General features: G+C 35.0%; 1 protein-coding gene across 18 annotated transcripts in view; it reads right to left on the bottom strand.

Moving 5' to 3' along the window:
• Positions 1-25,893, bottom strand: part of SDCCAG8 (SHH signaling and ciliogenesis regulator SDCCAG8) — a 184,761-nt gene that overhangs the window by 146,628 nt on the left and 12,240 nt on the right. For 16 of the 18 annotated variants that reach the window (XR_012063534.1, XR_012063535.1, XR_012063533.1 and 13 more), the window contains exons 4-10: positions 24,152-24,265; positions 22,336-22,461; positions 17,351-17,491; positions 13,428-13,492; positions 10,504-10,692; positions 5,240-5,378; positions 450-602 (exon numbers count right to left, since the gene is read on the bottom strand). Coding sequence is in view for 13 of the 18 variants with exons in the window: in XM_072948581.1 (XP_072804682.1) it covers positions 450-602; positions 5,240-5,378; positions 10,504-10,692; positions 13,428-13,492; positions 17,351-17,491; positions 22,336-22,461; positions 24,152-24,265 (927 nt within the window). In the remaining 5 variants the exon portion in view is untranslated. The remainder of the gene's footprint in view (positions 1-449; positions 603-5,239; positions 5,379-10,503; positions 10,693-13,427; positions 13,493-17,350; positions 17,492-22,335; positions 22,462-24,151; positions 24,266-25,893) is intronic. The other 2 variants (XM_072948575.1, XM_072948578.1) reach the window with 1 other exon arrangement.

Genomic DNA, 25,893 nt, shown 5'->3' with positions numbered 1-25,893 from the left:
TTTGTGAGAACCTATTTTGCACAGAGTATATAATCACTTTTTCTTGGTCACTTGTTTTGTCTTCGGAAAGTCTGATTTGGGAGTGGGGGATGAAATGAAGGAGTCATTTCTCCTTGATTTAGCCAAGGTTGAGCTAAAATCTCAGTATCTGCAGAGCATCTGCTCTCCTCTGACAGAGAGGGAATCAAACAGGAATGGCAGATGAAAGTAAATTCACATAATGAAATCTAATTGATTAGTTTCTTTGGAAAGGTCAGAAAATATAACTTTTATTGAAAAATACATTGAAGAATAGAAAATTTTTATGAACTCTAAGGTATAAGCAACTTGATTATTTAAAAGATTTTAAAATTTGAAGATCTTTCAAGAATTGCAGTCTATAAAATCATTAGTTACATCACCACAAATATTTCTTCTGCAATGTGGATGACAAATTGAACCTTAAGTACCTCTGATGCCCTGTCCTCTTTTTCTTTTGTTATTTCTTTTTTCATCATCTCTTTCTCAAAATCCCTTTTTTCTTGCTGAGATGCAAGTTCTTTCTCAAGTCGCTCTGTCTGCCTTTCCAGTTCATTCTTCAACTGTTCGCACTGTATTAAAGCCTGTCAAAATAAGACAGAGTAAAACAGGACCTTACAATTTAGAAGAAATAAGGGGGAAATGAGACAATTAAGTTTTAATTTTACTCAAAATAGTTACAACTCACTGTGAAGTCTATTAGAATACTTTTATGTTTGTTTTTCAACACCACCTACTGATCTAAGATAGTATTCAAATGTTACATTTATTCACATATTTCAGTTTTCACAATTAAGGCTGTATTAACTCATCAACTAAGAAAATTCAGGTAATGAACCTTGATGAGGGCCACAAAAGAGCTCGAATTTTGAAAAAGGGGATCAGAAAAGCCAAATGTTCTAGTATTTTTAATTACAAATCATGTTTATACTACATGAAATGTATAAGTATCTGATTTAGCTGATTTTTCATTTGGTTGTGGTTAAAAATTATTTGTACTTTAAATGACAAACAGATCAAAATTTTAAGATGAGATGTATTTATCATTACATACAGGCATCTGTTGCCTAACATTATATAATAATCAAGCTTTCTGAAATATAATTAAGATTTAGTTCACCAACTTTTAGGAGAGTGAACTAAATCACATATAACTAAAGTAAAAGTTAGGTAATAATCAAGTTTAGATAAGGAAAGACTCAAAACAGCATTGACTACCTCGTTTCATAAAATAAGAAATGTCATCTTTCATTTCTGGAAATTTAAAAGTCCATAATTGACCTTTAGTCTAAATTTCCCACTCTGAATTTCCAGAAGTAAAATCTCTCTAACTTCCTTTTGACTACATTCCTAATATCTTTATGTATAATATCCAATAATAAACTAACTTCAAAATCTCAAAAAAAATCCCAGTAAAATTAAGGTGCTTGGCATAGAAAATCTGAGTCATTCTATGGTGTCTTAGTTTTATCAAGTGGCTTTTATCTACAATATCCACCCCTTTCAACCTCTATGTTCCCTTGAATTGGTAGAAGGAAACTCCAGTCTCATGACTTATGTACTGTGCAACATGTAATCCCAATGAGCACTGCATGTTTTATGCATTGCTATGCTTCCCTCTGGTGAAAGCTACAATAAGTACAGGCAATAAACATCTAGGAAATGTGAATTTTCTTTTCTTTATCCTGAAATTTTTCTTTTTTTAATCCTGAACTTATGTATTTTTTTTAAATCCTAATTTCTTACAAACTCCTCTGGAAACTTTCTATACTCCTGGGCATAAAATATGAGAATAAAATTCAATTGACTGAAAAAAAAGATTCTGCTAGGGAGTTAGTTCCAAGTCCAGTTCTAGTTGAGAATGTCTGGAAAATAAAATTTTACATTAGATTTTAAAAGAAATGAAAAAGCCTATTTGTTTTCTATAATTTAAGCCCTTGGAGCTTGAAATATTATGAATTAGAGTTTTTTTTGTGCTTCAGAATACAATTGCTATTGTGGTAAGTATTTTATATGAACCTATTAAGATGTTCACTGATATAATGAATATCATAAAAGAACAAAATGATTATTGAATATAATATATCCAATCAGAAGCTTTTCATTGAACAAAACCCCAGAAATCAACATTATAAGGTATAGACACAGCGGAAAGAACCGCTGAAGATCAAGCTAACATGAAGAACAACTAGAGGGTTAATTCAAAAATTCAGTCAATTCAGGAATAAGGAACAGTAGATGATCCTGTCAGGATAAGAGGTTTGATGCCAAGATGATAGAAACAAAAAGCACAATCGAGGAGCTGCAAATCACTTAAACATAACTGTTGCTGAAGACTTGGTTTTGTGGATGGCCCTCTATTCGGAGCAGCCACCACTAAGAAGTGATGGTGAGTAAGTATGAAAGCAGTAATGAACACTGAATAAAAATATTAGGTTGAAAACTGGGTATCGATGGCTCTTGTTGTGTAACCAATGATTCTATATAAAATAGCTTTTACTTTTTTATTTTTTAATATATATGCCTGGTCACAATGAAGAAAATATTGAGGATTAGTAGCATGTAGAATTAGAACAGTTATTTAATCTTTCTAAAAATATCTCCTCCAATGGGCCTCATATAGAAGAAGACTTGGGTCTACTACATAAATATTTTTATATTCTTTCCATTAAATGATTTACATGGATTAATTAATATAACTCTCTCACTAAATTTTAAGTGGTTTTTAATCACTCCGTTGATAAGAAACTGAGGCTTTGAGACATCAAAGATCACAGACCTAGAAAGTGACAGAATTGGTATCTGCTCCAAGGCAGAACCACAGCTAAATCTCTGCATGGCATTATAATTTTCTCATGTTATAGATTTACTTTATTATAAAATTCTCAGGTGTTTTCACTGCTACTATAAAAGTATATACTGCCCGCCCTCCTTTTCCACAGGTTTTACTGATAGGTTCCTCATCTATGATTTCATCCAATTGCAGATTTTGGTCCTAGAGCCAATCCCCCGAGGACCATATATGACATGATATGATATAATGTAATATGAAACAATTGCGTCTACTTATTTAGCATGCATTACACAAAATAGAACACTAGATGGCAACAAATGTCAAAGAACTATAGGAAAAAAGCAACCATTTCATAACTCAGTTGTAGTCAGTTTTAAAATTAAAATATGCATGCTGTTTCACTTTTTACTCTCAGAAAGCAAAATTCCTAATGTTTTAAGATACCTTAGAGATTTTGTAAACTGCTTAGAAATGAATTCTTGCATTATTACTAAATCAGTAAAAAAGAATCATAAGACACAATAGCCTCTCTAGTTCTTAACATTTAACTATTTTAAAAGCACCAATTACAAAAATTCATGCTAATATTTAAAGCCAAAAATGAATTTTAACTTAAGAAACATTTCTTGTACAATTGGTGCTATAGACTGAATGTTTGTGTCTCTCCAAAATTTGTATGTTGAAACCTAATCCCCAGTGTGATGGAATTAGATGGTAAGCCCAATGGGAGGGGTTTGGTCATGAAGGTGGAACCCTCATGAATGGGATTCATGCTCTTATAACAGAGACCCCAGAGAGCTCCCTTGCCCCGTCCGCCATGTGGAGACACAGTGAGAAGACGGCTGTTTCTGGACCAGAAGGTGGGCTCTCACCGAACACTGAATCTACCAGTGCCTTAATCTCGGACTTTCAACCTCCAGAACTGAGAGAGATAAATGTTTGTTGTTTAAGCCCCTCTGTCTAAGGTATTTTTGTTGCAGCAGCCTGAAAGGACATAGACAAGGGGGGAGAGGAGTCAGAGACTAAAGCTCTTAAAAAGTGTCAAAGATCTTAACAGCTATTTTATAAACCTAAGTTATAAAATGGATGATTTTCTTTTTAAAAAGTATTAAATAATGCCTTCTAGATTGAAAGTTTTTATTGATTAAAACTCGACAGAGGAGAGAAAAAAAATGATTTCAAAGAAAAGAGGTAACCCAATTTCAAAGAGGAGTTAGGAGTAGGTACCAAGACAAAGGCCTGGAAATGGCAGTAAGGGGTGAAGCGAATGCTGATTCCTCCATCATAGTCAGATGAGATGAAATGAATGGCAAAAGGGCTTCACCAGAGGATTTAAGGGTCATGATATCATCAAAGGACAGCTAGAGTTCCGTACAAATGAAGAAATAAGAGTGTTTGAGGAAACAGTAAAATATGTTAAGGCATTTGGTTAGAATGAACGTAAGTTTCAAAAGGCACAGGGGCATTATGAGGATCAAATAGTCTAGGAAGAGTTAAAGATGAACTGGATATAGACAAATGGATAAGGCAATGACTAGAAGAAGCTTAATATAAAGTTGATTAGCCCAATGCATTAATAAAATAGTAAAATAAACATTTTATTAAATATTTAATAAAATATTAATATTTTATTTAATAAAATTAGTGGTATTTGAATAAAATACTTTAATAAAATAATATGGTGATACTATATGGCTTAGACCAATGCTATCCAATAGAATTTTTTGTGACAATGGAAACGTTCTATATCTGCATTGACCAATACAGTAATCACGAGCCACTTAATAGACACATAATGTGTCTATTAAGTACTTGCCGTGTGGCCAGTGTCTAGGGGAAACACATGGCAACTTTAATGGATTAAACTATGGCCCCCAAACGCAGCAATGAATCAATAGTCACCTCTTATTTTTCAAAGTGCTCAGATCACTAAGCGTTAACTATTGCTGTCACTGTCATTATCGTTAAGTGTTTTAGATTTAGCATACAATGGATCCAGACTCATAGCTAAAGACGCTATTAAATACACATACATTATTATTGCGGTGTGTTTGGATGTTCTCAAAGTCGCCCAGTATAGAAGAAAAACATCTGTCTTTAGTCATATATGAACATACACAAATGGGGGACCAGGTGTCAGTTTCACTTAGCATTAAAGATCAGCAAATAAAAAGATTAAGCACACAAGTCCCTCGGAGTACTATATCACATTCTCTCAATAGTGATACAGCAAGAGAATCTGCAGAGGAATAAGAATTCACCAAACAGCAAATCTGTTTAATTTAGAAAAGTCAACAATAACAGATTGGTGTTCACTTTGTGCGTTTGGAAAAAAAAGTTTGGTTACGGAAGAATAACCAAAGAAATACTCAGAAGAGAAAAAAAGGCCATTATGGTGTGCCTTTATTTTAATCGTATTAGACTTGCCTTGGTTTTTTCAAAATTGGCTTCCTCAGTCATTTGCACAGCTTGTTTCACCTGCTCGTAAGCACTTGCTTCTCTTTGCTGCATACCCGTCAAGCTGCTCCTTACGGAAACTAGCGTAGACATTAAGTCATCTCTTTCTCTGCCAGCACAAAAAGAACATTCAAAACAAGAAATGATCAAACGATCATGTATTCATAAGTCGGTAAGAAAAAAAAAGCATTAATATGTATTAGAAGAGGAGCCAGGGCAGTCTGGCTCAGCACATATCCAAGCACCCCCCAGAGAAAGCCCCTCTGTCCTCACTTGGCCAGGGGCAGGCAGAACAGCGAGAAAAGCCGTGAGCATTCACGGTAGGACTGCATCCGCGTGGGATAATAACCTATTGTGGAGAAGACTGGCACACTGAGGGCTGCAGGAGAAAGCCCGGAAAAGAGAAAATTAGTTTAAAAATAAAAAGGTAGGGGGCTGAAAAGGAGAAAAAAGTTATAAAGTAGGGAAGGTGGGGAGTGTACCTCATAGTAGAAGTAAACATGGTAAGAAGGGACTACTGGGGTCTGTTTACACTGCTGACTCTCCTCTCTACTTGAACAAACATGTGTCCTTTCCTATTCATATTCCTTCACAATCCTCTTTCTCACCCTCCTCTTTGAGTTAAAACCTTTCATCTACTTATGAACATATTTCTTCTTTCAATGGATACTACTGCTGAACCTCTCAAATGCCCTGGTTCCACATATAATGCTCATAATTTTACAAAATCTTATTCCACTAGGTTTGACCATGGCCTAGCTCCACCCACTCCTTAGCAATTCTCAGAAGTACCCTAAGCTAAGCTATTTCTTGGGGATAGAACTAAACTGAGTGCCAAAATGCTGTGGCATGTAAACAGCAAGGATCCAATCTCATGGGTTAAATAAATTCCATATAAAAGGTTTCAGGATACTTGGAACTTATCCACTGAATAAAAACGACCCAGTAGACTCCCCCAAAAATAAGGTTGGAAACTTCCTACACACACAAAGCCAAGAAAAAAAAAAAGGTAAGTTGGACTATTATACTATTCCATGCTTTGTTAAAGAGCCCAAATTTCAAAGTGTGGTTTCAAATTCAGTGAAGTAACTGCTGCAGTTTCCTTTTCACCACCCAGTTCTGACCTATTGGTAAAGAGCCAACTGTGTAAACTATCAATAAAGAGCAAACTTTAAGGAGTCCTAATTTAAAAGATTATAATCTGAGTTTAAACTGCTGTCACAATTAACCAGTGACTACATTTAAAAAAATCTCTTACGGATAAAAAAAGTTTAAACTATTTGTGGTATTTGGAAAGCAGCCATATTTTAAGAAATATGTAATGCTGAACAAAGTTACAATTATTAGCAGTTTCATAAAAGCTCTTTTTGTTAAAAAAAAGAATAAATTGCCACAAGTATCATAAAATTCATGGGAACACGGTGATCTTCATTTTAGAATTTCCTGATTTGTTTGTTTTCAATTGAGAAAAATATTTAATTTTTTTGTTCTAACGAAAATGAGGAAAAAGTTGATCATTTTGATCAAATATAATCAAACAATGCTTAAGTGAAAAAGTGGAAGAATCAAAGCAAGACCAAATTATTCTAGTTAAGAAAAAGATAAGTAGAATGCAAGTAAAATTGAATTCATATATATCTGCATTTCAAAAATCAGCTTTAACATAAAAGGAGACTAGCTTCATTGAGAATATGCAATCCAACTAGAACCTATGATTCTAGTAGAAAATAAAAATTCACTCTTTAAGGGTAACAAGCCAACATGGGCATCACACAGTCCCCTTTCTTAAAGTTCTAAGACCTACTAAAAAATCAAAGCTATTATTCAGTGATACTCTCATCTGTTCCTAATGCCATGCCATCAACAAAGCTGAAGCTTCAAATAAAAAGAATTAACAAAACAGCTCAGAATTTATGTTAATGGACAGACCATAGCAGGATCAAAATCTAACAAACTTGCTTCTTACAGGAGACTTACGTTTAATATATTTAATCTCTTTTCAGTATATCCTTTTGCTAAGAGCAGTCTGTCACACAGTAGATACTCAATGAAATAAAAGACAAAAGAACAAATGAATGAATAATGACTCAGCTACAGGAGGGCATCAAAGCGATGAAGTAAAACTCGTTCCCAGCTCCAAAATGTTATGGTCTAAATTTTAAAAGTCAATAGACTGTTTAGAATTGGAAACTAAAGAATCTAATTGCTCTGGATCAAAACATTTTCAGAATATTAAGTCACCAACTTCAAACTATTGAATCAGAGACAATTACCAAAGATAACCCCCCAAATACTGATGTTTTGTTAAGGTCGTCATTTAACAGTGAGACCAGAAAATGATTATACTAAAAATCTGTGCAGCCACTGAACTGACATACTCCAATTTTCCATAAGAGAAATATACCATATGCTTCAAGGTGGCCCTCAGACCATCTGGGAAGCTCAGGAAAGATGCCTAAATTACACATATACTTAAAGCGCAGGTAGTGATTTTGAAAATTTAGGACTGTCCACTCAGTCACTGCATTTTTTGGTTTTGTTTCTTTTGTTTCAACTCAGCCAGCCCATTTACCAAATAGCAAGCACTCGGAAAAACAGCTCTGGGCATGTTAGCCGTATCCTCAGCACAAGGCCTTGCTTCCTGTCCCATTTCTATGTTCATCTGGTTGTCATCTTCTTGAATTCACTCCCATTTTTTTCAGCCCCACACTATTACTCACTATCTTTCAGAAAGGTCAGTTCTGGCCACCCAGGGTAACTACCCAGTCAGATGTAGTCCTGCTCCAGAGTTCCCAGTCCACCGGGCCACCCCAGAGCCAGGCCTGAGTGAGCGTCTCACAGTGGGAAGCTGTATAAATTCACACGATGTATCAACGTGAGGGTGAGAGGGTAGTTCTGCAAATTCCCTTCCTCCATAGCAAAAGTTCTTTAAGTGTTTAAAAACACCATGTGAAAGTTTTGATGAGTGTGATCAAAGTGTTCTTCAAAGAAAGCAAGCAATACAGCATTCCTGCAACATGCCATGATCCAGAAGAAAGAGCAGCTGAGGCAGAAGATGAAGTAAGAATGAGTGTCAGTTCTAGGACGAACTAACTAACGAGCAAGCAGTATTTAAGGAACTTAGTGTGACAATCAGAGCAAAAAGGACCGAGAAAGTCCCTGAATAATCTTGGCAAATGTTTAAAATAAGGAAGACAGAGAACTGATCTGGTATATACATGAGCTTCACTTCAAAATATGGAGTGCCTAAGTTAATTCCTAAGTTATTCCACACTTATCAACAATTTTAAGCTTTCATAAGTAAGCATCATTAGTATTATCACTGTTTTTAAGAAGAAAGTCTAGAAAGCTGACTGCAGCATTTCCTTGTTCCTCATTTCTGGGAAATTCCTACCATAGTCTTTCAAAGCCAGCTATACAGAAAATTGCCAAAGACCAACCCTCAAATCACAAACTGGACTGAAGTCCCAGGATAGTACAGTAGTAATCATTTCCCCTTTCTGAAAAGTACACTAAAGTTCCTCCAAGGCATTACGAGCTACAGATAAGAATTTAATATAAGTCAGTTCCGTCCGGATTACCATTCGAAGGTATTTTGGTCATTAAGAAAGAAAGAGAGGTAACCGTTGCTCTCACCTTCTTCATGACATAATGAGGCCTAAGTGAAAGGCAGACACTGAGAAACACTATAAGGATCAATCAACTTTTAAAATACGTACAAGTATACATACTCTCTCAAAGTCCCAAGTCTCCTAACAAAGCTCCACAAACATACTGGCGGTCAGGTCTCCAAGCTGTGTCTGATCCCCTCCTTTTCAAGTGCCCAAGTCATTCTTGTGTCATACAGTCAACACATTACATGCTGAGAGATCAACAAAGTAGCTTAAAGCTGGTGTCACAATACTACATTTTGAGTAGAGGCCAGGAAGTTTTTTTGATATATCATATCTGGGATATAAATTTTCAAAATTCCACATTAAAATCATGCAGGAAATACTATGATATAGCTTAGTGAGGGTTCAGGCTTCTAATTATGCTTAAGACTAGAAATTCAAACCTGAAAGCTTTTGGCCACTCTTCAAAGTCAGCATAGCACTCAATATTCAGCATTCTGCATTAGTAAGCTAAAAGTAACTGAACACCAGCTTAGGCCATGGGAATGATATCGACAAAAGTTTTCATTGACAATAAAAGCCGAGACATTCCACAGTATACTGTTATTAAAGTGGAACAAGGACATGCTGACAAAGCAGAAAACTGAACTGAGAAGGCTGACATTTATCTTAGGAGGCTAAGAGCTGAAATTTAGGATAGAGACAAAGGACTATATAACTGAGCAAGGATCTAATTTCTAAATGACAGCCAGTCTTGGAATCGATGTAAACATTGTAGCTTCCTTTTAAAATATTCTTCTCATGACCTACAAGGACAATATGACATGCAACATAATAGGGGGAAAAAACCCTTGTTTTGTATTTGTTGATTGGTTTTGCTAGACTACTTAGTTTATCTTAAGACTATCCTCCTTATCTGCATGACTCTGAATATGCTTTTTCTGTTTTTAAATTCATTTTTCATTACATTCTCCTTATAATAAATTAATTACTAGTACAGTTAGAGACTTGTGAGACACATACTTTCAATTTCAATGCCTTCTTCTACCTCTCCTATCGTAATCACTGTGAAATACTGCATGTTCATTCTTTCACATCTTTTTCTATGCATATATACGAACTCAGAAAAAAATAAATAGTAAGATTGGGAATGGACCTCTAAAAGAATACAAATAGTTTCATACCAGGTATGTCTTCCTCATCTTGTTTTTTTTTTTTCCTTCAACAACATATTTTGGTGCTTAGTCTTGCATTAGCACATAAAGATCTACTTCATTCTTTTTTTTTTTTTTTGCTAGGGTTTTGCAATTACAGTAGTGAAAAGAATTATCTACTTCAGTTCTCTAAAATTATCTACGTCAGTTCTCTCATTTCAAGATGAGGCTGACACCAGAAAAGATAAAATGATTTGTCCAAAATGACGTAGTTACACACAGTTGACAGAAACCACCTATTCTGTCTTTAAGAAAGCTACAATGAAGGAACCTTTAAAAATCTATTTTATTTGACGCTTAACATTAATCACACATGATTTAGCCTGGGGATAAAAAAACCACAGTGCCCCTCTAAGGACATGATTTTCCGTGTTGCCAAAGACTCCACATATAGAAGCATACTTACTTAGTCAGCCTCTCAATGGTGTGCATGTGAACATTATTGTGAGTTTGGGAAAGAACAGCTTCATGCTGAGCACATTTCAAACAAAGACCACCAACACGGTTAGGAATATTAGCAGCAAGAAGAGACTCTTTATGCTTTAGTCGCTCTTTAAGATCTTCACAATTTTTCTGAGACTCAGCCAAATCTTTCCTAACAAGAATGGAAAAAGAGTTTCAGCAAATGGTCAGGTAAAAGTACACGACTCTTAAATGTATCATCATCATGATAACTAGTACTATCACTTACCATCATTTACTACTATCATTTACCATTATCATTTACCATGTTTTATGTACAATACCACATTAATTCTTACCCTGAAATGTAGGTGTGATATGACACTTTAAATAAAATGAGACTTGATAATATTAAGTAATTAGCCCAAGTGCCTGTAAGATTTTAACACAGATTATTCTGCCTCGATACCAGCTCTCTTTTCATTCACAGGATCCTGTCTCCACAAAACAAAAATGAAACCCCAAATACAAATCCTAAATAGTTTCTCTTAACAAAGGGGTTGGGGCAATATAACAGAATATCCTTGAATCGAGGGAAATATCCTACTTCAAGTGTTAACCCTTTAAAATTTGTAGAGAGCACCTTAAAAGATCACATAAAGGACATGAATTTATGACTGTCCATTTTTCTTCCGGAAAAAAAAAAATTAAATTATCTAACCACCCAGCCCGACAAAGAACTGTTTCAAAAGAGAGTGCGCTATATGGAAAGAAGTTACATAGAACTTGACAGACATAAGATTTCATAAGTAGCAACTATTAGCTGAAAATATGCAGCTTGATAAAGAAAGGGTTAAGGAATTGTGTGTGCGATCTTTGTGTGTGTGTGTTTGTCTTAATGGGATAGCTCCTGCATGAGGTTCTTCTCCAAACTGACTTGTTAAGGATAAAATGACTAGTATATGGGTTGTATTTTCCTCCCCCTCTCCCAAAAGCTTTGGTAAAGTCAACTTGGGTAACTGAGCTTCCTTGCATAGACGTTCCTTTCACATCGTCTTTTAAAAAAACTTAACTTAAAAAGGAAAAAAGCTGTTCTTAAATTCTTAGACTGCTGAAGGCAGGCACTTTATCTCCAACTCAGACTGCTCTCTGTTGTTTCTGTTATGTCCAGGGATCTATCGCTATCCTAACTTTCTCACTGTCACAAAAGAAAAGCCAATAATCAAGGCACCTGGCTGTCACACATGACCTCCACCCTTGGGGTCTGGGAGGCGTGCAGGCAGCCTGGGGGAGGTGGAAAAGATCCACAGGCAATCTAAGGGTTAAAAAGCCAATCTAATGACAGTCTGAAGTTGAAAAAAGAAAAAGGAGCTGTTTTTGTCCTACTCTCAAAATGGTATCTTCAACGTAATGTTTGCTTTTTAAGTGTCATGTAGAAAAAGCCTGATTTTCAAAGAACTTCAGAAGTACATTCCAAAGCCAAAGGGTGTCCATTACTATTTCTGTCAGGTTCAAATTCAAAACGCTCAAGTAGATTTGGTTACTTGAAATGGTAAAAAGAAAATTAAAAAGAAATAGGTAACATAAAGCCAGAGTTTCTAAGAGCAGCGATTTTATTTCTTTCTTTAAAAAAATGCTTCTTTAAATAATCTTAAATTATACTAAAAATATGAAGAAACAGAAGGATGCGGGGAACAAAGTTTGGCTCGCTGTACTTAGTGATGTTTTAATGTAGTTAAACATGACATAGTTAAATTTTGAACGAGATAAGGTAAGTTGCATTCCCATTAATATAATGACCTGGAAATCTACTGCTTTAGAAAGTGAAGAACCAAATCACAACAGAAATCAAAATATAACAAAGCAAGGAAGCAAAAATTAGACAATCTCTTATTTTATTTTTTATATTTTTGGGGGGAGGGTAGATAATTAAGTTTATTTATTTATTTTTAGTGGAGGTACTAGGGATTGAACCCAGGACCTTGTGCATGCTAGCTAAGCAGGCACTCTACCACTTGAGCTATACCCCCACCTCTGCCAACCATCTTTTAAAAGTTAGGTTTCTTCACAAAAACGTAAAAATCTTTAGAGAAATCCTAAAACTAATCAAGATGAGGTATGAAAAACATAAGAGTATATTAAAATAAACAACAGCATGTGTAGTAAAAGCCATGAGTTTCGGTTCTTTTTTTTGAGTTTCGGTTCTTAATATTACTGTAGTTATGTCTCTAGACAATATGTAGCCTAGAAGATTTAAAATTTTATTTCAAATTAGAACTTATTAAAATAAAATTATAAAAAATAATTTAAAAGTTATTTCACTTAAAAATATTTTATTATGACTTTAAATTAATGCTTAATAAAAAAATTAATTCCTGTATTTTTTCCTACTCATAATATGTAAATCATTAATGGTTAATCTATAATATATAGGTTTTATTGGGATTTTTGAAAACATATCAAAAAGTACATGAAAACTCATGTACCCTAAAATTCATCATGTATAGAAATACTCAAACTATTATATTATCACGGCAATTTTAAAATTAGATGAAGAATATCCACAGAGAAAAAAAGAATACTTGCTTATAATCTGAAAATTAAGAGTGCTTTATTTCTACTATTACTACTATTTTAAAAGCAGCTACTGATTCTTTTTTCTATGAGAAAACACAAATATTTTACAATTGATGAAGGGATAAAATTTGTAATTTAGCTTGCAGTTATTTGAAATGGATTTTAAAAAGGATTTTACAATGTTATGTCCCCTTATCCTTTACTAATCTGAGGAAATTTCACATATTGCATATAAAACATCATTAAGTAGTTTCTACACTGACTAAAACTGGCATTTTAGCAAACATTCAAGTATATTTTCAAGGTCATTATGGTTTTGTCAATGACTTCAAATAGATGATAATACTTTACCTCAAAAACTTCAATTGAGATTCCAGGATTTCATTCTTTTCCTCATAAATAAGTTTTAGCTTCTCCTTTAGAAAAGAAAAAAGGTACATTTTCTCCATGTCCTGTGTTTTTATAAGCAAATTTTAATTATTAATATTAAATTCATTTTTTAATTTTTACTCAAGATGAAAATCAATGTGTCCTCTCTGGAAACACTTTTCCTAGTCCACCCCAAATATTCTATTTTTTATTGAGTGAATGCCTGTGAAGAACTATTAAGTCATAAAATGGTGATTACTGACAACATTTTTTTTTTCAAAATTGCATACATCAGGTCTTACGTTGAAAGTGTGACTCTGAGAAAAAACAATTACAACCTGTAAAGTCCATGAGGAAAAGGATCAGATCTTACTGGAATCCCCACATGTGATGGCTGCATAGCTGACACACAGAAAATATGTGCTGGAGGAATTATACATCACTGGCCGATGGGCCAAACTGATGCACAATCTACAAGCCTCTGCTGATATCCAATTATCCTTTATTTCAATAAATATTTATTGGGTATCTAAGATGAGATGCCTCTAACCTCCAGGACCTTATATTCTAAGGAGTAGAAAGACAGATAAATAATGTCAATTACATATAGTTTACTCTAATGAAGAACACAGAGGTAAGATGAAATCAGAGAGGCAGGAAGTTATAATACAGTTGAAGAGAAGTAGAGAAGGCTTCCTTGGAGGAGGTGCTGAGACTTGAAGGATAATTTCCAGTAGAGCAAAAGACACAGTCTGGAAAAAGCATGATACATATTTGGCCAATAAGGTGGCAGGCAAAGGACTGTCTTTTTAACAAATGGTGCTGGAATATATAAATAACCCTATGGGAAAGGAAACCCCCTACACGTGACATCAGATACAAAAATAAATTATAGGTACACTACAGTTCTAAATGTAAAAAGCAAGACTATACAGTTTCTGAAAGATAATGTAGAAGAGTCTCTTTATGACAATGGGGATAGGGGAAACACTCTTTATACAGGACACAAAAAACACTAAAAAACAAAGGGAAAACACTGATAAATTGGACCACATTAAAATTAAGAAATCCCAGTCAAGAAAGAAAGAAAGAGAAAAGAAAATTATTGACAGACACAGAGTAGGAAAATATGCTTCAATAGATATAACCAACAAAAGGGCTATATCCATAATATACGAAAGACCTTCTGAAAAATGAAGGGCTTCTGCGACATAGTAATGTTATACATCTTACAGGTGATAATTACACGGTTGTTCATTTAGAGATAAGTCATTAAGTTGTCCATTTCTGTTTTGTATACTTTTCTAAATTTGTGTTAAATTGTGTCATTAGAAAAATCAAAAGGATGGCGTGATAAACTAATGTACATATTACAGAATGCTGCTGCAAGGTTCAGGAAGATAAGGACTGATACGTTGAGGTTATTAAGGACCTTGGAAAGAAAAGTTTAGGGGCATATAGGAGGTTGAAGCTCAAATGAAGTATGGTGAAGAGAGAATGGGAGGTGAGGAACAGAGACATAAATATAGACAACTGTTTGGAAAGATTTTGGTATGAAGTGGGAGCAGTAACTGGGTGATAGTTCAAAGGAAATGTAGGATCAAGAGAATATATTTTGTGTTTAATACAGGAGCTAGAAAAACATATTTTGCTGAACATAACCTAGTAAAGGGGGGAAAAAAGATACAGGAGCTAGAGAAGATAACTGCAAGAGTGAAATCCTTGAAAGAAGTGAGAAAGATCTGGAGCATAAGGCACACAGATGCAGAAGAGGGAAATTAATTCTAATGTGGGAAAAGGAGGAATGGACGCATGTAATCAGGAAGGGTGGAATGGGAGGGGCATCTGAACCAAGCTTGGCAGGCTGGGAACATTTCAGTAGGTAGGGGATAAGAAGGACACATTTTAGGTAGGGATGACTGCATAAGCCAAAGCCAAGGCTTCAAAGAGAAATGGAGTTGGGTAATAAGTTTATGAAGTAGCAAGTAGCAAGTGGTCTGAATGTTTATAGCCAACATTTGTGAGAGAGACAGAAGAGTGAGAGTCTGGAAAGGTAATCTGAGGAAAATTGCAGATGGCTTGGGGGACTGGTCTTTACCCTATGGGTATTAAGTAGCTATCATAGCTTATTCAGATGGAAAAAAGCCACACAATGTAGTCTTTCAGGTTTTTTTTTTTTTTTAAAGAAGGAAATTCTTTCCTAAATAGTAGAATAAAGCTTGGAGTAGGGAATGAGAAAGATGAAGGAGACTGGGGCCAGAAAGAGCCTTTAGAAAACTATAATAAAAATACCTGTGGATGATAGAGAGCTGAATTATGACTCACTCCATCTTCCTCTGGACATTCCTTTTACAGTGTTATTTTTACATAGATCAAAGGATTTAAAAAGCATCATTTCATCTTAAAATAGAATTACTTTAGACCCTTTTGGAAATTAGGACATTCAAAAGTAGCTGTGTATATGGTATATATGAGGAATTTAGAAAGCTACAGACATGCCCAGGGAAGATACATGCTCAGAAAAGTCCTGAAAAGACCCATGGCTTGCACATCAGGTTGATCTCTAGGCTTAGAGCAAGCCTAGCTGAATGGTGAAGGAATGCCCCAGCAACAGAGCCAGACTGCGAAGACTGGGAGAGTTGGTTGTTCTATTTTGATACTTTTGTTGTTTGTTTGATTCATTCAAGGAAATCTCTGTCAAATGTTAGTTGAACATGAGCTAGTGAAACAGAGATTTCAATGACCACACATGACAAGGAATAGTTTTTACAGAAATAGTTTGGAAAACTCTCAAAACAAAAGGATTACTACAGCCTTTAACAATAAAAAAAAAAAGACAGCAAACCTTAGAAAAATGGGGTATCTGACTTCCAGAGTACCACAGTATGACAGTTCAATGCCAAATGTTCAACAGCAACAAAAATCACCAAGCATACAAAGAAATAGGAAAGCATGGCTCACTCAATGGAACAGAACAAATTAACAGAAACCATGCATATGAAACATCAGACTTACTGGACAAAAACTAAAACAACTATCTTAAAAATGCTCAAAGGGCTAAAAGAAAACATGGGCAAAGAACTAACGGAAGTCAGGGAAACAAATTATAAAAAGGAACCAAAACAAATTTTAGAGCTGAAAACAACAAAACCAAAATGAAAAATTCATTGAAGAGACTTTAGAGCAGACTTGGGCAGCGGAAGAAAGAGTCAGAGAATTTGAGGACAGGACAACTGAAACTACTGAGTCTGAGAAGCAGAAAGAAAAAAGAACGAAGAATTACCAAACGATCCAACAATTCCATTTCTGGGTATATACACAAAAACCTTGAAAGCAGGGTCTCAAACAGATACTTGCCCATCAACATTCATAGCAGCCTTATTCACAATAGACATAAAGTTGAAAAACTCCCAAATCCATTAACAAATGAATGGATAAACAAAGTGCGGTATATTTGTACAACAGAATATTATTTATCCTTAAAAAGAAGTGTTTGATACATGTTACAGCATGGATGAGTCTTGAAAACTTTATGGTAAAAGAAGTAAGCCAGATATAAATGGACAAATACCGTTTTGATTCCACTTATGTGAGGTACCTAGAATAGGCAAATTCATAAAGACAGAAAGTAGAAGAGGTTAGCAAAGTTTAGGGGGAGAGAGGAGTGGGATCTACTGTTTAAAGGGTACAGAGTTTTTGTTTTGGGATGATGGAAAATTTCTTGAAATGAACAATGTTAGTGGTTGCACAGCATTGTGAATGTACATAGTGCAAATGAAATGGACACTTAAAATGGTTAAATGGTTAATTTTTAAATGGTGAAAATAGTAAATTTTATGTTAATATAAAATTTTGGAAGTACAAAAAAAAGTAGATGCCTAAGGGAAAAGTACTCAAATGCCCACCAGTTCTAGCTTCCATTTCGCAGCCTCACCAGCAGATGCAGCTTTGATAATATCCACATTGCCATGGGAAAATGATCTCTTGGCATCTTCATCCACCCTAGAATCTTCACCTGCAGTAATCCAAGAATTCTGCACGTTTCCCTAAAATAAAATATGACAGTAATTGCAATCGACCTTTAATTTTAAATCAACATGCATGCTTTACAAATGAAATACTGATCATTATCTGTGATGAAAGGTATAAAAAAAGCAGACGGTTCTAAATATAAATCAAGAATCATTTTCCATTTTCGGCTATTAGGGTCATATTCCACAACAAGTGTTACAAAGTCAAATTCCTACAGGTATAGGCAATAAAGTAAATGAGCAAAGAGGGCTGGATGTCAGTGTATTGAACAAATGGACTTAACTCTTACTTCTCTGAAGACAAATACTCTTGAAACACAAAAGTCTTTCAGATTGTCTTTCATTTTCCACATTTCATAAAGGCATGACTAATAATAATAATAATAAATACATATGGTGTTTACTATGTGCCAGACACTGTTTTATGTGCTCCACATATATTAATTCATTTAATCATTGCAACAACCCTATGAGGTAAGTTTCACTGTTATGTCCATTTCATAGATAAGGAAACTGAATCACAAAGAGTAGTTGCACAAAGAGTCACAGGGGTAGAAAGTGGCTAGCAAGTGGCACAGCTAGGATCTGACCCTTGGCAATCTAGCTCCAGAGTTCACGTCCTGATCCACTGCCTTTCCAGAAAATTATTTATCTTCAATAAGAAAAACAGTGCATGGTGATAAATAGAACTGATATGCAGCCTGCTTGTTAAGGATTCAAAAAGGACTGGTAGGGGCCATGACAAACCATCCAAAGGAACGAGCCACTACTCAGTTCCAGTCAATTAGTGTCATGTGTGAATGCAAATTCATATTACAAAATAAACTTTTGATTCTTAAAAAGATAACGCAGATATCCAGCTCTTCATCTGAAACATTGTTAAATACCGTGTCAAAGTTTTTCAAACAAAACATGTCTACAGACTGAATGTGGTGTACCCACTGTCAGTTTGCGAACTTTGGCATTCTCTCAACATTCAATGAAATAAGCAGCCCAAAGATCTGGGTGATTTATGTGGGCATCAGGAACTAAAATACTTACATTAATTTATTTAACAAGTAATTTTCGAACTCCTGCTAAGGGCCCAAGGACATGGTAGTACTCATATAAGAGGACATGTCCCCAAACACAGAACTATCCTGTGGTGTCATAATCATGTTAGAATGTGGTAAACTGCACTTATCCAAAGTAGCATCCTGAGATTCTATTCCATATTCTTTGGGAAGTTCAGTTAAATGCAAACATCTGTATAGTAACTTCTAGGTTCAGGCATTGTGCTAAGTGCTTGGGGGTGGTGGTGTGAAAATGAGCAAGACCAATCTTATCCTCAAGGAATCTACAAGTTAATGAAGAAGAGAAACACCTAAGCAGATACTTCGAATTTAATAAGGCAAGTGCCAGGCCAGACGTGCTCATGGGGGGGCTATGCCAGGACAGAAGAGGGATACTAAGAGCAGCTGGAGATTCAAGAGATTCAAGGGAAGTTTTCTGGAGAAGCTTCAACACTGATGTGATATCTTGAAGAACGAAAAGGAACAAGCTAGATGGGAAGAGCATGCCAAGAAGAACATCATGAGAAAAGTCACAGAGGCATGAAACAGCATGGTGCCTGCTGGAGACTTTCAGGCAATTCATCATTACTGAAGGTTGAAGTACAAGGTAATGAATGTCAGAAGATGAAGTTGCCTTACAGAGTAATGGAGGGTGACACTGCTTTCCAATGGAGAAATCGGAGAAACTATGTAGACTACAGACCACTGACTTGTGATATAAAATACTATTATTCTTGGAAAGAAGTGCTAGTCTAATTGACACTTTGTTTCTTTACAGATAGCTTTTAAAAACTTGAATTTGACCAAGATTTTTAAAATCTTATACTTTGATATCCCTGAAGATCACTGAAAATCTTTGATTTCTTAATTGAGGGTAAGGATTGGTAGTTGATGGGGATGAGAGGAGATGTGGCAAGAAATGGCTTAGAAATTTTCTTCTTAAAAAAAAATCTTCTAGATCTTTGATTGGGTACACATGCCAATATTTCTAATAAATAGTGTATTTTAATATTATAATGTTTGAACTCTTGAGAAAAGCCCTTCAAAAAGGAACAATGATGAAAACAAAGATGGAAATGAAATACTCTTTGAACAGTTTTAGTTTTTGTTTTAAAAAATAAGCTGCTTGGAAGAGGGTATAGTTTAAGTGGTAGAGTGTGTGCTTACCATGCACCAGGTCCTGGGTTCACTCCCCAGTACCTCCGCTAAAGAGGTAATTAAATAAACCTAATTACCCCCCAATAACATGAAATAAAATAAAAATACACGAGAATAGTGCTTTTTAAAAAAAGATGTTATTTTTTAAAAATTAAAAAAAAATAGGCTGCTTGCTTCTTCAACTGCTTGATCATAAACTAGGCTAAAAGCTAGGAGTCATGTTGGTTACCATCCAAGCCCCATGATAAACAAAGATGGTTTGGTTCAATGTTGACAAGTTATTCTCAATCTAGGCAGAAAGGCAATATAATTCAAGGCCAGGTGGATGGATGTGGGGAGTCAGAGAGTCGGGTGCTGAGTTCTAGCTTTGCCATTTTCTAGCTTTGTGACATTAGGCCAGTTACTCTGGTTACTTAACTGCTGTGTACCTTAATTTAATTCTCTGAAAACAGACATAACAACACCTGCCTTGTGTGGCTATAACAAAACTGAAATAATGTAATGTAAATAAAGTGTTTGATACAGTACCTGGCACATCATAACCACATAGTCATCAATATATATTAGGTACTACTATATAATTATTTCAGTTGTCTTCTAAAGAAGGCATTAAGAAACACTGAAAATATATATTCAAACCTGCCAATAGCTTTGGCAAGGTTTACCAACAACATGGTAATAGAATCAATAAAAAGAGTTCGGAAAAAAGAAGATAATATCTTGATCTGTTTATATTTAAGATATTCTAATAGCTCTCAGTACAGCTCTATGAATAGGTTGCTGAAATGCCTCAACTCACCTACACAAGTGAAAAGTAGGTGGAACAATTCTGTAACATCAAAATAACATACAAGACTAACATTAAAATAGATAACATGGTCACCTGACATTCTGCAACAATCATTTCAATATTTGCATTCTATTTTGGCTCATGTGAATGTTAAAAAAAACCCTCTCTATATCTTTGTCCTTTCTGAAAAGAATCTGTATTTCTGTAGTTTCCTTTAGCAAGTTCCCTTTGTTCATACGGCAAAGCATGTGTGCTTTTACCATCATTTCCTTCCCCTTTTGCATTACTCACTTCTCTTGCCCTCTGATTCACTTGTCTGCCTAATTTCCTTTCTTACTTCACTTCCCCATCTTCCACTTCTTTGCCATTGTATAAATATTGAAGACTCTGAACAACTGATTCACTATTACATATTTGGAGGAAAAGCAAAATATATTTTAAAATATATTTATTTTAAAAATGAGCTACTTCTAAGTACCTTTTATATGGCTATATCATTTTCAAATTTCATTTCAAATTGACATCAAAATAATAAGCCACTAAGATGAAGTTTTTAAGTACTAATATTACTAATAATATAAATATTCAGAAAAAGTTACATAATAAAAGAAAAATTGCTGATAACAAAGTAAAATGTAATTGCAGAAAAATAAACTGAAAAGCTAATCAGCACACTTTATTATTCAGAGTTAACACATTCATGTACTTCTAAATAGCAAATTCTAACACAAAGAACTCAAGGATTACAGAAGAAATCAGCCTAAATTTCAAAAAAAAAAATTAGAGGACACCTACGTAAAACATTGAAACAATCATTTTTTTTCTTAACAGACCTGATTTACTAATAACAACTAAGTCAAAAACCACTAAAATTCACTGCAATGTCAAGCTGCAACAGGCAAGTACTAACACTTCCCCATGGAAAGCTGAAGTCTCAAAAAGCAGCACAAGCTGTGATTAACGGCATCCTACAGCAAAGAGTGAAAAATATTGTTAAGGCAAAAAGTATCTCTGACAATTCACAAGGAGATACTAAGTTTAAACACTACTTAAATATCATCCCAAGAATTTTATGTCACAGTATTACAGAGATCCTCTAATTCTCTGTTCTTCAAAATATGGTCACTGATAGACTCACTTTGGCAACTTGTTAATAATTCATATTTTTAACTCAAAGACTTAACCCAGACCAACTGAGTTAGATTCTCCAGGGGATGAAACCCAGGAATCTGCACTGTCAACAAGTATCCCAAGTGACTGTCATTCACATTAAAGATTATGAACTGTTAATACTGGTGAACTTCTCAAATTGCCAATAAACAAACAGAGGACCCATGAGGTTAAGCCATGCTTGAAAGTCCTATAAAATTACTTGCTAAACACCCAGCTTGTTAGGGACAATAGGAAGCTAATATTTTGACTCATGGCCCCTCAGGCCAGTGTTCTTCCTGCTACACCATGCTGATCATTAGACTTATTAGAATTCAAAGTTCAAAGAAAATTTAGAGAAATACAACAGAAGTCTAAGCTACAGTTCTGGGTAGTTGCTGGATTTAACAAAATCCTTCCTATATAATATACTTCCTGCTTTCAGACCTGCTCTTTCCATATGGAAAAAACATGAACGGTATGCTCAGAGAGGACACGGGAGTAGATATTAGGCATCACTACATCATTCCATCTGAGGATTCATTTCACCACAGTGAATCTTAATTTTTGAGGCCCCAGGTGAACACCAGCGTAGTACTTCTGCCAAACTTCAAGAAGAGAATCTAAGTAGTTCAGAAAGCTAAGGGAGAGGGCAGGAGGCAACATTCAAACTATATATTTTACTTCTATGGTTTTTAAAAAATGCTCACAGATGCATCCAGAAGTGTTTGTTCCCTCATCGTTTCCTCGAGTCTTTGAGATTTCAGCTCTTGTTGGAGCCTTTCATTTTCAAGCACAACTACTTGTATCCTATTTTTCATTCCAGAGAGTTCCTCCTATAAAAAACAGAAATAAATAACAAATACATCAAGCATTTTTAAGCAGTGCTTTTATTTGATGATTACTAGACAATCTAACATGATATAAAAGCATGGAGGACTTATGTTCTCTATCCATTTTCTGAAATTAACTATAGTTAGACAAACAAAGCAACTCAAGCATTCGTTAACAAAGAGAAGGCTGGGGGAATGTTGTAGAGTGCCTGCTAACGTCCATATCACAGGACCGTGTGGTTTCTGACAATTTTCTGTAGGCTTACAGAAAGGCTTTAATTAAAGAACTTACACTTAACTTTAAAGGATGAGGTTGAATGCTGAAAAGTAAGGTAAGATATATTAGTCCTCATGCTTAAATGCCAATAACTTGTTGAAAAGTGACAGAGGACTAACTACATAGATAATAGAAGACTATCTCTCTGAAACAGAGAGGTATGGAAAGTTACATTGATTATCTATGAACCGGTAGCCAAATGGAAGGAAATTATGAATGCAACAGTTTGGTGGAGAGTTCTGAAAGAGTGTTTCCTTGGCTGTGCAGGGTGTAATAAAAGGGGTTACAAATATGTAACAATTCGAAGAGCTACTGAGTAGCATCTTACTCTGAAAAAATGAAAAATATCAATATATTGATGGTGCAATATTTAATCTTCATTACCAGTATAATAAAAAAACTATTCTGCAATATATGAAAATTCCATTCAATTATTTTATTCAAAAAAAATCAAAGCTGTAATTGAAAACTGTAATTAAACAAATATTGCAGACTTTCAATTTTCTATCTGGCATATAATAAGCTTGGAAGACATCCCTCCCACCTTCATAACGAGAGAAAAGCTGAACAAACTGAAAAATCAGCCGCTCTTCTTAGATCCATCCTAGAATTAAGATCACAGGGGAAACTGTTACCCCCCAGACTGGAAAGACACACAGGCGTTCCTGAGAATCACAGCACACCAGAGCAGAAACTTCTGGGGGAGTTAGTTGCTGGGGTTGAAAAATGTAAAGTCACTGATGAAATGATGGAATCTCAGTGTAAACCAGCTTGGGAATTAAAAACTCTCAAAGGACCTAGTCTCTGAGAGGATGGTATCTCCTACACTTTTGTTGAGTTTTATCTCCAGGACACAACCAGGTTTTTACAGCAAAAACTAGAGAAAAACCCCTCCTGCTTCCTCCAGCAGGAGAGAAAAAGTAACCAAAAAGCATTCTGTTCTTTTTAACCAGGCCTTCCTCAAGACAAAATATTTTGCCAGAGCCTAAATAACTGGATTTTTTCAGAACCTAAGTGACCTAGAGGAAGAGAAAAATGCAACGCCAGCTTCCTAGTCTTCCCATCTTACTTGTAAGAGGAAGGGGAGACTGAGAAACATTGTGAAGGTCATAGCCAAGGGGCACAGGGTCACTAAAAGACGGACCTAAACAGAGGACTAGAGAATGTTTCCCCTACTCCCTTACCTTACCACACCAAAGGGCTCCTACATTGTAACAAGGGGATACACTAAAATAACTGCACATCTCAGAATATGTTTAAGATAAATTCTTGAAGGAAGCCCAAAGACAACAGGGGAGATCAATTATCGGAAGATGACAATCGTCAATGTATTGCTATAAACATGAAGACTGATAACAGAAAATTTTCATATAAGACATTATTAATGTAAACTTAAATTTTTAATGAGAAACTTACCTTGCAGAACTTGACCTCTGCCTCTAAATGGTGAATGTACTGAGACTGGTCATTGATGATAGGAACAAGATTGTGTACAGTAGGCAGACTGGTGTCCTCATATTCTGATGACTGCTAAGGCAAAGAGGAAAACAAATTAAGCTCGCTTGGATTTAGCAAAGAATCTGTTAATACCATACTCAGTTTAGCACTGACGTCATATAAACATAGACTAGACCACAATGCGGCTAACAGTATTTATTTCTCTATCCTGTCAATATCACAAATAGATAAAATTCAGGGATATGACTATAAATATGGAAAGTGAAAGTCGCTGTAAAAAGCACATAGCAAGTGGACAATGGTGGCGTAGTATAATTGGCTTGGGAAGAACTGCCTACTTGAGTGATCTGAAAATGTGGAAGAACTGCCTATTTGAGTGATCTGAAAATGTGGAAGAACTGCCTACTTGAGTGATCTGAAAATGTGACATTGTATTCAGCAATTCTGAGATAAAGGAATGGCTCTTCAAGAAACCACCATGGAAGAGGACTGCTAGCTACAACTGAAGAACAGTTGCCTGAAGGAGGGATTCTTTAGACAAGTGTTGGATGCCAAGCGTGGGTTAGTGAGGTAAAATTCTATCTACAAAGGAGTACATTAGCAAAACATGGTTTTTGACTTTTGACCCTAGTACTCAAGGCAATTCGAGACTATGCTGTTCTGGAGCATAGAGCCTCCAAGACTACAGTGCTAAAGCAGATACACGTGAAACTGAGAGATACACCACACTGAGGAGTCAATGAAGACTTCAGAAAAAGTGTTAATTCTCTTTACTTCTGTAGCATTCCTATAATTGATTTTTAATATATATCATACATTATCTTAAAATGATTGTAAAATGGTTTATAAAATCATATATTGTATCATGATACTATTTTTAAAGAACAGAGGAAGATAGGAAAAGAGAAAATGAGAGTCAACCAGTTAGATGATCCAGACAAAAACTTGAGACAAGACACATGATTAGTTTGTTTTTCAGTCCAGCAGAAATTCCTAACAATGATGAAGTACCAGCTGTCATGGCAGAATAATTAAGCAGACCTTTGCTTTGGGGCATATTTAAGACCTTTAAAAACTAAAGAGACTTTAATTAAATGAGTTATCTGTGGTAGGTAGAAAGCAACTAATTACAATAATTTTATGTTAATAGAAATGGGTCCATAGCAGGGGGAACAGAGGTGGGAAGGGATAAATTGGGAGTTAGAGGACTACAACTATTAACTACTATATATAAAATAGATAAAAAAACAAATTTCTTCTGTATAGCACAGGGAACTATATTCAATACCTTGTGGTAACCTATAATAAAAAAGAATATGAAAACAAATATATGTATCTGTATGTATGACTGAAACATTATGCTGTATGTACCACAGAAATTGACACTGACTACTTCAATTAAAAAAAAATGAGTCCAGAACATAGGCAAATATGAATTATTATTATGTGTATACAGAAGATAGTCAATATGAAAATTAAGCACTCAAATTAATATCATGTGTAAACGTTCATGTGAAATCATTCATATGTACTTTACAGGATTTATTACAGTTTAGATGCCCACATTTTAAAACAGTAAATAACAACAGTTAGCTATATTTTCTACCCCAACACTTCCTCAATTTCACTCTTGATACAGCCACATATTTCTCATATGTCATACTGGCTGTGAAACTGCATTCTAAAGAGTACAATCTTCA

The sequence above is a fragment of the Vicugna pacos genome, chromosome 23 (genome assembly GCF_048564905.1).
Source record: "Vicugna pacos chromosome 23, VicPac4, whole genome shotgun sequence".
Lineage (NCBI taxonomy): Eukaryota > Metazoa > Chordata > Mammalia > Artiodactyla > Camelidae > Vicugna > Vicugna pacos.
This window is presented reverse-complemented; position numbering and strand designations above follow the sequence as displayed.